The 13,027-nt window shown below is 45.2% G+C and overlaps 1 protein-coding gene across 3 annotated transcripts in view; it reads right to left on the bottom strand.

Annotated features, from left to right (window-relative positions):
- Positions 1-3,908, bottom strand: part of Nid2 (nidogen 2) — a 71,108-nt gene extending 67,200 nt beyond the window's left edge. The window contains exons 1-2 of one of the 3 annotated variants that reach the window (XM_060382039.1): positions 3,286-3,908; positions 2,301-2,609 (exon numbers count right to left, since the gene is read on the bottom strand). In XM_060382039.1, coding sequence (XP_060238022.1) covers positions 2,301-2,609; positions 3,286-3,699 — 723 coding nt within the window. In that variant the 5' untranslated portion in view covers positions 3,700-3,908. The remainder of the gene's footprint in view (positions 1-2,300; positions 2,610-3,285) is intronic. The other 2 variants (XM_060382038.1, XM_060382040.1) reach the window with 2 other exon arrangements.
- Between the last annotated feature and the right edge of the window lie 9,119 nt (positions 3,909-13,027).

Here is a 13,027-nt window from a genome sequence, read left to right as displayed (position 1 = left end):
GGAAGTCTACATGTAGAAAAATGCAAATAGATCCATACTTATCACCCTGCACAAAACTAAAGTCCAAAGGATCAAAGACCTCAACATAAAACCAGACACACTAAACCGCTTAGAAGAAAAAGTGGGGAATACCCTTGAACTCATTGGCACAAGAGACAACTTTCTGAACAGAACACCAACAGCACAGGCTCTAAGAGCAACAGTCAATAAATGGGACCTCATGAAACTGAAAAGCTTCTGTAAAGCAAAGGACACTGTCCTCGGAACAAAACGACAGCCTACAGATTGGGAAAGGATCTTCACCAACCCTATATCTGACAGAGGGCTAATATCCAGTATATATAAAGAACTAAAGAAGTTAAACAGCAAAAAAATCAAGTAAACCAATTAAAAAATGGGGTACAGAGAATTCTCTGCGGAGGAATAACGAATGGCAGAGGAACACTTAAAGAAATGCTCAACCTCATTAGCCATCAGGGAAATGCAAATCAAAACAACCCTAAGATTTCACCTTACACCCGTCAGAATGGCTAAGATCAAAAACTCAAGAGACGACACATGCTGGAGAGGTTGTGGAGAAAGGGGAACCCTCCTCCACTGCTGGTGGGAATGTAAACTTGTACAACCACTCTGGAAAGCAATCTGGCGCTTTCTCAGACAACTAGGAGTAGCACTTCCTCAAGATCCAGCTATACCACTCCCAGGCATATATCCAAAAGATTCTCAAGTACACAATAAGGACATTTGCTCAACCATGTTTGTAGCAGTCTTATTTGTAATAGTCAGAAGCTGGAAACAGCCCAGATGCCCCTCAGCAGAGGAACGGATGCATAAATTGTGGTATATCTAAACAATGGAATATAACTCGGCAATAAAAAACAAGGAAATCATGAAATTTGCAGGTAAATGGTGGGATCTGGAAAAGATCATCCCGAGTGAGCTATCCCAGAAGCAGAAAGATGCACACGGTATATATTCACTCATATAGACATATAATATAGGATAAACCTACTAAAATCTGTACACCTAAAGAAACTAATCCAGAGGGAGGACTCTTGCTAAAATGCTCAATTCCTATCCAGAAAGGCAAAGAGGCTGGACATCAGAAGAAGGAGAAACGAAGGAACAAGTCAGGAGCCTGACACAGAGGACCTCTGGAAAGCTCTGCCCTGCAGACTATCAATGTAGATGCTGAGACTTATGGGCAACCTTTGGGCAGAGTGCATGGAATCTTAGGAAAGAGGTGGGAAACAGTAAGATCTGGAGAGGAGAGCAACTCCACAAGGAGAGCAACAGAACCAAAAAATCTGAGCACAGGGGTCTTTCCTGAGACTGATATTCCAACCAAGGACTATGCCTGGAGATAACCTAAGACCCCTGCACAGATGTAGCCCATGGCAGTTCAGTATCCAAGTGGGTACCATTGTAATAGGAACAGGGACTGTCTCTGACATGAACTGATTGGCCTGCTCTTTAATTACCTCCCCCCCCCCCCCCCGAGGGGGAAGCAGCATTACCAGGCCACAGAAGAAGACAAAGAAGCCACTCCTGGTGAGACCTAATTGACTAGGATCAGAAGGAAGGAAAAGAAGATCTCCCCTATCAGTGGACTTGGGGAGGGGCATGCGTGCCGAGGGTGGAGGGAGGGAGGGATTGGGACCGGAGAAGGGAGAGAACCACAGGGGGGATACAAAGTGAATAAAGTGTAATTAATAAAGAAAAAAATAAATAAATTTTAAAAAAAGAAATAGCTGGAAATCTACAAAAAAAAAGGGGGGGGGATAAAGGGTATGTCTGGAGACAGGGTTTCTCTGTGTATTCTGACTGTCATGGAACTCGATTTGTAGAACAGGGTGGCCTCGAATTCACAGAGCTCCACTTGCCTCTGCCTTCCCAGTGCCAGGATTAACGGCATACTCCCGGCTCATAAAAAAGCTTTAACAGTGGTAGGAAAATATGTAGTTGTTCCTTTTTAAATTTCCTAATTTTTCCTTCAATGAACAAATTATTAGAAATGTCTGTGTACTTATAGGTGATTCCAGAAATAAAATGTAAAGTGCCTTAAGCTTCCCAGGGTCCCTTATGTCACTAAGCAGTTTTCTTTGCCTACTTAGCCACTTAAGGGAGTCTTAGAACGCTCCCAGAGACAACAGACTTCACTCCCAAGTTGCCTAAGCACTGGTTTCATCCGGTTCAACATGGGATCAGCTTGTTGAAACTCCTAGCTATTTCCTTTGCTCCCACTCAAAATCCAAGTCCATCCCTTCAATTTGTTCAGCTGTAGGGTATCCCTCACTCACCTCCCCTGATGGCGCGACCCCTCGCCTGACCACCCCGTAGGCGCCCACGTGCACCCAGGTGGCCAGGAAGGCGTGGGTGGGGGTGAAGCTGGACCCTGTCAGCGGGAAGCCTGTGCGCACATAGCGGGCGGCCAGACTCAGCACAGCTGGGGAGGTGTCCTCGCGGTACAGGATCCGGCCCCTGCCGTGACTGGTATCTATGTCAGCCAGGAAGGGGGCGATGGCTGGGAAGTCAGTAGGAAAGTCATCATCGACGTACTGAGTCTCCCTGGGGAAGTCCTGGGTGGAGATGATGCCGTTGGTGCCTACCTGCAATAAGACCAGAGGGCCGGTGAGACAGTTCGGCAGGTAAGAGCACTCTGCTGTCAAACCTGAGTTCCAGGATCCGAACCCACAGGTGGATCCGGAAACAAACAAACAACAACAAAACCCGGTCCCTGACTTTCACGCGGAAGAGGTGGCACGTGAGCTCACCTCAGCCGTACACATTTTTAGAAGGACAAAACGGTGGTAGTCACTTGCCATAGCCGTCGCTTGGCGAGAAAGAAGCCCTCCCCTCATCACAGGTTAGGGAGACACACCCAGGGTGACCAGCTCAACTACTGTCAGTAACGGTCCTACCTCTGCAGTGGGGGTGCAGGTGGGGTCACCCTCAAACCCCTCCATCTTTCCACTACTGCAAGCCTTGGGCGTCGCGTCCTGAGAGGACAGCTTTGCGCAGTCTCCCAACGCCCTAAACGCAAATTGCACTTCAACTCCTGCCTAGGGTGCCAAAGTAGAGCGGCACGACCCTTTTTCCCTCTCCCTTGAACGACGATCCTTACTCTTCCACAGCAGGGGTTAGGAAGCTGCAGCACTGCGGCCAAGCCTAGTCCCCAGAGAGCCGACAGCTCAACGTGGGGGTTAGTTATTCCACTCCATGGACACCCTGGGGAAAGCTACGAGGTCCGCACCCAGCCGCGCACCCCCCGAGAGCTGAACTCACGTAGAGACTGGTGAACTGGCTGTCGTAGAAGTGTAGGGGTACTGCCAGCTTCACCGCTACTGAGCTTTCATCGTCGCCCTCCGGCAGCAGCTGGTCTCCCCTCGCCTCTCCGTAAGGAAAGAGCTCGTCAGAACGCAGAGCCCCGACTCGCGAGAGCAGCAGCAGCAGAAGCAGCAGCGACAGCGGCGATGGCGGTGCCAGCCGCCCGGCCGTAGGGTCCCGAGACATGCTGGCTCCTCCCTGGCTCTGCCCTCCACTCCGGGTATCTCTGCGGGCCACACTACCAGTCTCCAACTTGGACCTCAGGTCTGCACTGAGGGCCCGCCCAGCGCGCTGATTGGCAACAGTTCTCGGCCATTGACCAATCAGCGACTCTGAGAAAGTTTGCCAGCGGCCACTAGGTCTGGTTCTCATTAGGTTTTCTAAGACTGCGGTAGTTTGCTGGAGCGGCCGGGCAGGGAAGGTGAGGCCGCTGGCCGGGTCTGGTCTGGGCTCCTCCCGATTACCCCTGGGCTATCCCCCACCCTCCATACGGGCCACTGCGCTGCAGGAGCTGCCCTCGTGCGCTGGAGGGACCCTAGGCGCCAGTGCAGCTTCAGGCTGACGCGACTGTACGCGCTGGCAGAGCTGGGGAGTGTGATGAGGTTACACACTGGAGTTCGCGCCCTGCCTTGGGGTCCCGCGTACCCATCTTGCTAGAGGCCAGTCCCTCGTATGACGATTCAAAGGAGCTTTGTTTCCATTCCGGATCTGCTCCGCCCCACCCAAACTTCCTGTTGAGAAGCGCGCCTTTGTGAAAGGATGACTGCCAAGTCCATCCTCAAGCGCCCGGGCTGGCTTTTTGGAGGACTCTGCCACTCTCCGAAAAGTCCTTCCCCGCTGTTACCCTGCCCTGGGGAAAACTGCCCAGAGCAGAAGGTCAACCCCACCGTGTGTGATCCACCTTGTATTGGAGCCTAGAGTGAGGCGGCCTGGGGCCGGGGCGGGACGGCCAAGAGATTGTGAAGTTTAGGAGTATGGTAACTGCCCGAGCAGGGGGCCACAGAGTCGGTAACCGGAGCTGCCCTGCAGGACTGGAAACGTCACAGCTAGAAAAGCAGCTGCACCGGTGTGGGGGAGCTCCCTCCACCATAAACATCCCCTCTGTGAAGCCTCGGGAGCCGGATGAGATTTTATTACCATTTTATCTCGAGAGCGTGAAATTTCCCATATACAGTCTGTTTTCTCTCTCGGTTTTGCCCACTGCCCACCCCACACAGGCTCCTTAGAAGCAAAGGTAGTTTAAAAAAAGGAGAGGAAGAAAAAAAGCCTTATAAATACTTTTAACTTTCACTTTGTGTTCTTCCCAGCAATGTAATCCTTAAAGACCCAAAGGGTGAATACTGAAATCCCTGAAGACACTGGGCTGCAAGACCCCAACAGAAACGGCCCAAGGGATGTTTGCTCTTAGAAAAAACAAGCTTAAGCTTTCACATATTTTTCCCATCCCTCCCCTCACACTCCCCCACCTGTGACCAAGTATTTACATTTTGCTGAGGACAAAAATGGTGTTTCAAAGGCGTGCGGTGATTTGGCTTGTCCAAGGTCACCTTATGTTACTCTATCACCCCCATACATTCCTCCACTGGCCGGGAATTCCTTGATTCAGCATAATAATAACAGCTAACGTTGGTTGGTGGTCTATCCTACAAGCTGGTGGGAAGGCAAATTTTCCCAAGAAGGAATCTCCACATCCTGATTTCCTAGTGTTCACTCCCTTGGGTAAGCCTTCCCGCGGAACGGTTGGGCTAGCCTGTGAATTCTAACCAACAGCGTGTGGTCATAGTGATGTGAATTCACTTCAGTGACCTGTCTGTCTTGCCAGCTAACACCCATACCTCCCTTAATTCCGAGGACCCATCTACTGTGTTAGGAAGGTGATGTATACAGCAAAGAACTTCTGGGCAGTCCAGGGAGGAGCTAAATTCTGCCAAGAGCCATGTAAACGAGCTTTTGGGGTCTTGAGATAACATCACAGTCCCGGCTAACTTGTTGCATTGCAACCTTGTGAGAGACCCTGAAGCAAAGGTCTCAGCTAAACTAGACCCAGAGTCCTAATCCATAACAACCCTGAGAATTACTAAATATATGTTGTCTAATGACATTACAATTGAGAAGAGGTGCTGTACAAAAATAGATAACCCAATCCACTGGACATCTAAGGAAACTAAGCTTGGAGAGTTTGGAGTGTATTAGAGCTTAGATTTGAAGCCAGTGTTATCTAATCTCTAAACTTCTACCCTCAACCTCAAATCGTATTGATTCAATGGCATTTTTACTTGGCAAAGTAGCTTAGGTTGCTTCTCTTGCTTTATCTCTGGTGATGGCTGTCAGCTCTGAAATGCCACCTCCTGTATTTCATGATGCTCACACACTAGTCCCCTTCCCTACGGTGGGGGAGTTTTCCCAGTTAGGCTTTACATGACCTTTTGCATCCTTCAAGACATGAAGCAATGATCTCCTTCAGAAAGCTCTCCTGGGAAACAGCCTGATTTAGAAGCCTCTTCCTGCGCAGTACCTGCTCCATGCTATCTATGGTGCTATCTCCTCCCACATCTCTCTGTCATCTGCTTGACCACCAGCAGTATGTTTGGGAAGGAATTTTGTCTTATTCTGGGCTTGTCACAATGCCTAGAAATTCAAGAAGTGTTTGTTGAATGAGTGAAGTCAAGCAAGCCACTGTGGGACGTGAAGACCCAGGTCTGCTAGCTCAGAATGACATTCTTTCCTTTTCCTACTATTCGACCTAATTCGTAATCCTCTTTACTAGGCTGCTGAGCAACCCCCCCCCCCACTGTTCTCCAGTTTTCATCATTCCTTCATTCATTCATGCAATATTCCCTCAAGCTTATCCTGGCAGGTAAGATATGAGGGCTCTCATGACCCAGTCCTCAACCTTACAGGCTCTGAATCACAATCAGATTCAGAAAACAAAGCATAAATGCAAAGCTGTAACATAGCATGCATTCACCAGCAAAATGGACAAGCCTGGCCTTTGAAAGTATAGGTTGGCTTTGATTCTGATGCAATCTAAATACCAGGAAGTGGATCCAGTAGAGAAATGGCTGAAATGAACAGCCTTTCCCCTGAATTCTTAAAATATGAGGCTTTGGACAGCTATGCTTAAGGAGACATTCATTGGAGCTTTTATTAAACTAATTTATTTTTAAACAACTTTATGGCACCGAAAGAGAGGCTTCTCATTTAGAATATCATTTTCTGTCTTGAGGAAAAGAAAAATTGTGTCATAGCTGTTTCACTAGTCAGAGTGAGGAGGAAAAAATGTTTCTCTTGTACCCACAGCTCCCTTTGCAAGGGTAGAGTTTCCATGACCTGTCCAGCTGAAAGAAGCAGAGGTTCCTTCAAGCTGAAGTTTAGTAAAGAACTATAGAAGTGTTTAGCCCTCTTGGGTTGGGCCCTTACAGTAGACTGAACACTGTTTGAGAATCGAGATTATTTTATTCATCCCTAGTTGGGGAAGGTACCAGATACCATGCCTTCCCAATAGATCTCAAGAGACTCTCCACAGTTCTGTTTCTTTATGGTTACATTTCTGTTATGAATACCAGTACCTCAAGAATGATGATACTTCCTGTTATTTTGATTAGGAAAATGAAAGCACATCTGTTCCTCGGTATACAACAGATGCAAGTACTCAAGAGCATGCTTGATGCACAGTCAAACTAGTATGTTCCATGCATAGTCAGAGGAGCACTCTCTATGGATAGCCCAGTAGAACATGATCCATGCTTAGTCAGATGAGCACTCTCCATGGATAGCCCAGTACTTGGAGCAGCCAGGGACTCTTTGCATAACTTTACTATTCATTATATTATAAAGTGACGGAGTTAGCCTATGAAAAAATATAAATGGGCAAATTAGCATGTCTTTCCAGACTCAGGCTCAGATGGAATTATGTTAGGCCTAAGAAATACCATGGAATAAGAAAATACTTGAAGTAAACTGTGAGTCTTGCAGTCTTGGTATCTATGTTAGTGAAGATGTAGATTTAATCATAATTTTAAATACAGAGGGAGTTGAGGTGGTAGACGTGAAGTCTTTCCCAACACCCCTCCTCTTCTCTCCTTCAGACTCAGAAACTTCATAATGTTCGGATTCAGCTGCAACAAACCAGGAATTGTGGCTTCCTCCTTTCTGACAGGTAACTGAAATTGGTCAGGCTGTCATGATTATAGTCACTACCTCCTCTATTACAGGATACATTCCTTGGATGTCTGAAATTATGTGTATTTTCCTATGCATTCCTAGGACAGCATTTGGTTGTTAATTAGGTGCAGAAGAAGGGGATGGAGATAGCTCAGTGGTAGAATTTGCTACTCTTACAGAGTACTTGAATTTGGTACTCCCCTCTCACATCATGTAATTCACAACTGTCTGTTACTATAGTTCCAGGGAATGTGGAAACCAGAGACGTGCAGACACACACACCTACACATAATTAAAAATAATAAAAGTGAATCCTAAAAACACTAACAATAACAAAATAAAGTAATTATATATCAAGACTAATTATGAAACCCTGTGACCAGGTCCTCCAGGTATCTTCCAGTCTTTTACCTTGTTGAACCTCTGTTATTTCTGGCCCTTCTGGAACAGAGGTTCTGTTCTGGCCCTTCCAGAACAGAAAGAGTTCTAGAAACTCTCTGCTCCCTTGACTTCTCTGGCCATCTCCCTACATCTTCTGCCTCCACTGTCTAAAAGTCTGTCATTATAGTGTCTTATTGTCTTCCCTCTCCATGACACCCCTGAATGTCCAGAGTCTCCTAATGGCCCCTTACCATTCCCACCTCTAGATGTTACCAAGAACCTCTTCCTACGTGCATCTTCCACTGCATCTCTGCCTTAGGCTCTCACCTAAAATATCCACTTCTCCAGTTACGTCTGTCAGTTCCACAGGCTACAGGGTTTGGAGTGTAGTTTTCACTTAATGGTACACCTTTGACCTCTCTCTCTCTCTCTCTCTCTCTCTAATGTTCTTTTATCTACCTTGTATCTCCATTTCAGAATGTTTCTTCCTCTGATCATAGGACAAGAAAAAAGTGTTACAAATGTACTCCTTGATGGCCTGGCCTCTGGAAGTTCAAGTGCTTCTACACTTTCTCAGCCCTTTTCTTGCTCAAGGGTGCCCTTGCTCTCGTGTTCACGATGAGTGTTTAATGGCACCCTTATGTTTGTTTTGAATAGTAATTGTACAGCCTGGGAGAGAAAAAAAGGGCAGAAGTCAGTCTGTGACAGTTATAAAGAACAATAGGGACAGATAGCCTATGCTCTTTCAGAGTATGAAAAGAAATGGTAGTAATGTACATGAAAGTGAGTTAAAATGGCAAAAAGTCACAGGGGGCCACATTTAAGAGATATGCATGAAGACAACCCTGAGTCAGTTTCTAAGAATCAAAGTGTTTCAGCATGTCACAGCATCAGCTGTCTCATTTTATACATATTTCTGCTAAAGATTTTGGTTCAAAATCTTATGAAATTATAACAATCCTTTCATTGTTTATGATTTATGATTTATTTCCTTTTTATCTTATGTGCATGAGTGCTTAGCCTTCATGTATGTACATGCACCACATGCAATCCTGGCACCTATAGAGGCCAGAAGAGAGTATTGGATCCCTTGGAACTGTAGTTACAGACAGCAATGAGCTATCAAGTATGTGGGTCCTGGGAAACAAACCCCTGTCCTCTGCAAGCACAGTAAGTGATCTTAACTATTGAATTATCTCTCCAGCACCAAGTTAGTGATTTCTTATCTTTTCCAGGGTTTCTCTGTGTAGCCCTGGCTGTCCTGGAACTCACCATATAGACCAAGCTGGTCTCCAACTAAGAGAGCTCCACCAGCTCCTGCCCCCTGAATACTGGGATTAAAGGTGTGCACCATCACCTCCAGGCAAGTTAGTGATTTCAAATGAAACTTTTGTGTGTGTTATTTCATATAACTCATTCCAACATTGTAGAGAGGTATGCATCAGTAACCTAGTGGAAAGGTCGGGTAACATGCTCAGAATTACCCAGCTAGTCAGTGGCTAGAGTTGATGCATAGGAACTGACTCTTTGGGATTACAAAGACCTTTTGACAGCTACTTGAAGCATTTGGCAGCCATGGTAAACAAATACAGACTTAAAGGAACAGAATGCAAGCTTCCAAACTGCAGCAGGAAGAAAGAGGTAGTCTGTTACAGGGGAAACAATGAATGTAGGAGACATTTGGGCACTGTAGCTTTATTAGCTTTCACCTTGAGTGTGTGGTTGGGTGAAATGGCCACTTCATTAAGAAAATACCGCGGTCATTACATAGGTTTCCATTTTGAAGTCTTATTTATACAGAACAGTCTGCTTCTGCCTCTATTTACAAGGCCTAATTTCTTAGGCTTGACTCTTTAATAACACATGTGAATAAAGTAGAGTCTGAAAAAAAGTGGATGTGACAAGAGTTTAGCCTTTCAGCCTCAGTCAGGCTCAGCAGGTCCTTCTATAGTATTACCTAGGGTTCCCCTTCCTCTTCTCCCCTTTCCTTGCTTCTGTACTGTAACCTAGGTTTCCTTCTCCTGTCTCCATTTTCTTTGTTCTATATTGTTATTAGTGACCCCCTTGCCTCTTCTTCCTTTTCCTTGCTCTGGTTTTGCTCTCATTGCTCCTTTATGCTCCATTATACTCCTTTATACTCCATGTGACCTAAAGGAAAAATTCAACATGAAGAAATGCTTTTACATTACTGCAGACAGTGCTAACGACTGAGGAGACCACTCTCAACTTTTCTGGTGCTGCCTATTGTAGCATTCTGGGTTATACTTTTGAGCTTAAGCAAATGCATTGAGTTCAGTCCTGAAACCTGTCAGAGGAGAGGCACCTTGCTCTGGCTGTGAAGTGCCTTTTTATTCAGTGTGTCTGTACATGGAAGAAGTTGAAGGACTTAAGGCTGACATGATTAAACCATTTGACTAGAATCTGACTAACCTTGAGTAGGTGAGGGGGTTCCTCCAGTGTGAAAGAGGAGCTGGTTGCTGTTAAGGCATGGCATATACCATGTACAACTGACTGACTTCCCTGATTAAGCATTGACCTGTACTATAATAATATATTTTAAAATGCCACACACACTCAACAGATCTGGTGTGATAGGAAAAGATTTATTGTACAAGGGTGGAAAGAGAGGGAGAGAGAAACAGAGACAGAGATACAGAAAGAGAGACAGTGGGAGAGCATTGGAGAAGAGAAAGGGGTTGGGGTCAGGTGTCTTAGAGAGGGAGACAGAAACCAAAGCAGAGAGGACAGGAGAGGAAAAAGAGAAATAAGAAATTAGGGAAGGGTCGTTTATTTCAGTCCCCTCGTGGGTGACAGCTGACGACATCACCAGTTGCTAAGCAACCTAGAGGCAGGCTGCTTATATACTAACATTCCTCCCTTTACCTATAATTAAAAAAGTAAGGAGCCAGGGAGGGGTGGTGAGGCGGACATGAAGACATTACACTGCTTCTCATGTAAGGAAAGTTAAAGTATATAAATGTAGGTTCATTTAAAAGCAGCTCTTGGCCACCATGCAAGGGTATAAGAGAAAGAGAAAGAAAAGAAAAAGAAAAAGCACCAAAATGTCCAGATTATATGGTGAAGTGCCTTCCCCTGGAAAGTTCAGGGTAGAGGGTGTAGGAGAGGTGGTTATGTCAGCAGCAGATAGGAACCGAGGAATGCTGGCAGAACCTGGAGCTGTTTGTCCCCGGTCTGAAGCACACCATTTCATCCTTTTGTTGTTAATAAATGGAGAATGGGCGAAGAATCTTTTCTGGCTACTTCTCGCTGATGGCTGATGTTGGGGCTGTGATGGAGGAGGTGGCAAAAGGCTGAAATGTTGCCAGGGTATGGGGAGCATAGGCTGTTTTGTTGTTGTCCTCGGTCTGTGAGAACATCCATGGCTAGGAGAGAAAGTGAGGGAAAGCGCAGGTCCAATTTGACACAGTCTGTAAGGTTAGACTGGAGTACCTGTGGGTAGCTATCTTGGATGTAGGAAACATCTGGACCTGACAGGATACTGGAACATATATGGGCAGAAGACAAAGTTGAATAGGTTACAGAGAAAATTTCTTTTAGGTCTACATTTGAAACTTTTGGGAAGAGCAAGCAGAGTGGGAAGGTTTGGAGTGAAGAAGAGAAAAGCTTGAACATAGGAAACCTCCATTTATCCAATTGCTGACAGTAATTAAAAAGGTTCTGTTTCGGATCTATCATTTAAGGGATATTGAGGCCAAGTTTGGTTGCAGAGGTATGTAAGCCTACAAGGCATAGGGATTTGAAATTATCTAGGAGACACCCCAAAGGAGAGCCTAGGGGTACAGTGAAGACACAATTCCCATGGGTGAAGAGAGAAAAGTAAATTAGTTCTGCCAGACTCTGGGGTGTCCCCCAAAGCACAGGAGAACCATTGACAAGATGATGGAAGCTGGAATTGCAGGTCACCACGAGCTGTGCTAGGAGCCACATGGCAGATGCCTGGGAGATACAGCCTCACATAGTACTAGGACTAGGATTTTAAACTTGCAAGAAAAGAAAACCAGAACTCATGATGGAAGAAAAAGATTATTCACCCAGGGTTGGCAAGAAGGACCAACCATAGTATTGAAGGCCATGAATGGAGGTACCTCTGCTCCCCAGAGAGGTGCTGGACAGTCAAGGGAACGTTTATGCCAACCATGGAGAGCAACTCACCTATCTGCTTGTGTTGGATGTACACATGTATCGATCGGGTAGCCAGAAAGGGGAGTCTCAAAACCAGGGAAGTGGGGGACAAATCCCACCCTCTGAGATGAGCAATTGGTGGGAAACTTAGGCTGTTGATTGGCAGTACTTATCTGGAGTCCATTTGACCTGAGAGGTGGATTCAGGTGGATTTTCTGTAGCTTATAAGAATCCTTTTTAAGTTTATAAAGAAGATAAGTTTTAGCATCACCCATGTTTGTACTCTGTAGTGAAATACAGAGTGGAGATACAGTGTGGAGAAAGGTAGTAGACATACACCTTAGCAAAGGGTTTGGGAAAAGGAAAAACTTTGGTTAAAATCATGAACATTCTTTGAGGTGAGCTTAGGAAAGGCAGATGCCTTCTGTAAAGTAGAAGGGGCAAAAGCTCATTTGGTCTTGATTTTTAGTATGATCATATATAGTACAAAAGAGGGACTTCTTTCCTTTATCCAGAAGACTGGATTATGTAAATTTAAAACAGTGAGAAACAACTTTTAAGTCTATACTTAAAAGATCAGCCAAAGAAAATTTAAAATCTTGAGTTTGGAATCATGATAGCAGATTATATAGTGGAATGTTTTATTAGAGTGATAGTAATAAGTAAGGGCTCCAGTTATAAATGTGAAAGCTCTGGACAGTCAATATAACAGTAGCATAGCAACAAGAAGAAATATGGAGCATTTTTATCTATTTAGGATACCTTAAATCACCTTAGACCTTCCAACCATCATAACTTGGATTTAGCAACTTTAAAACACCTTCTTAGAACCTAAAACACTTTCTTAGAAGCTTTCCTTTATAACTTTCATTTACCAACCTTGAAACATCTTTTTAGACCCTCAAACATTCATAACTTGCATTTACCAACCTTAAAACACCTTCTTAGGCCCCCAAACACTTTTTGGATTCTCTTAACTCTAACTTCTGTATCCTTAGATCTTTTCCTATTT

The sequence above is a fragment of the Meriones unguiculatus genome, chromosome 4, assembly GCF_030254825.1.
Source record: "Meriones unguiculatus strain TT.TT164.6M chromosome 4, Bangor_MerUng_6.1, whole genome shotgun sequence".
NCBI lineage: Eukaryota > Metazoa > Chordata > Mammalia > Rodentia > Muridae > Meriones > Meriones unguiculatus.
The sequence above is the reverse complement of the archived record's forward strand: the minus strand, read 5'-3'. Positions and strand labels throughout refer to the sequence as shown.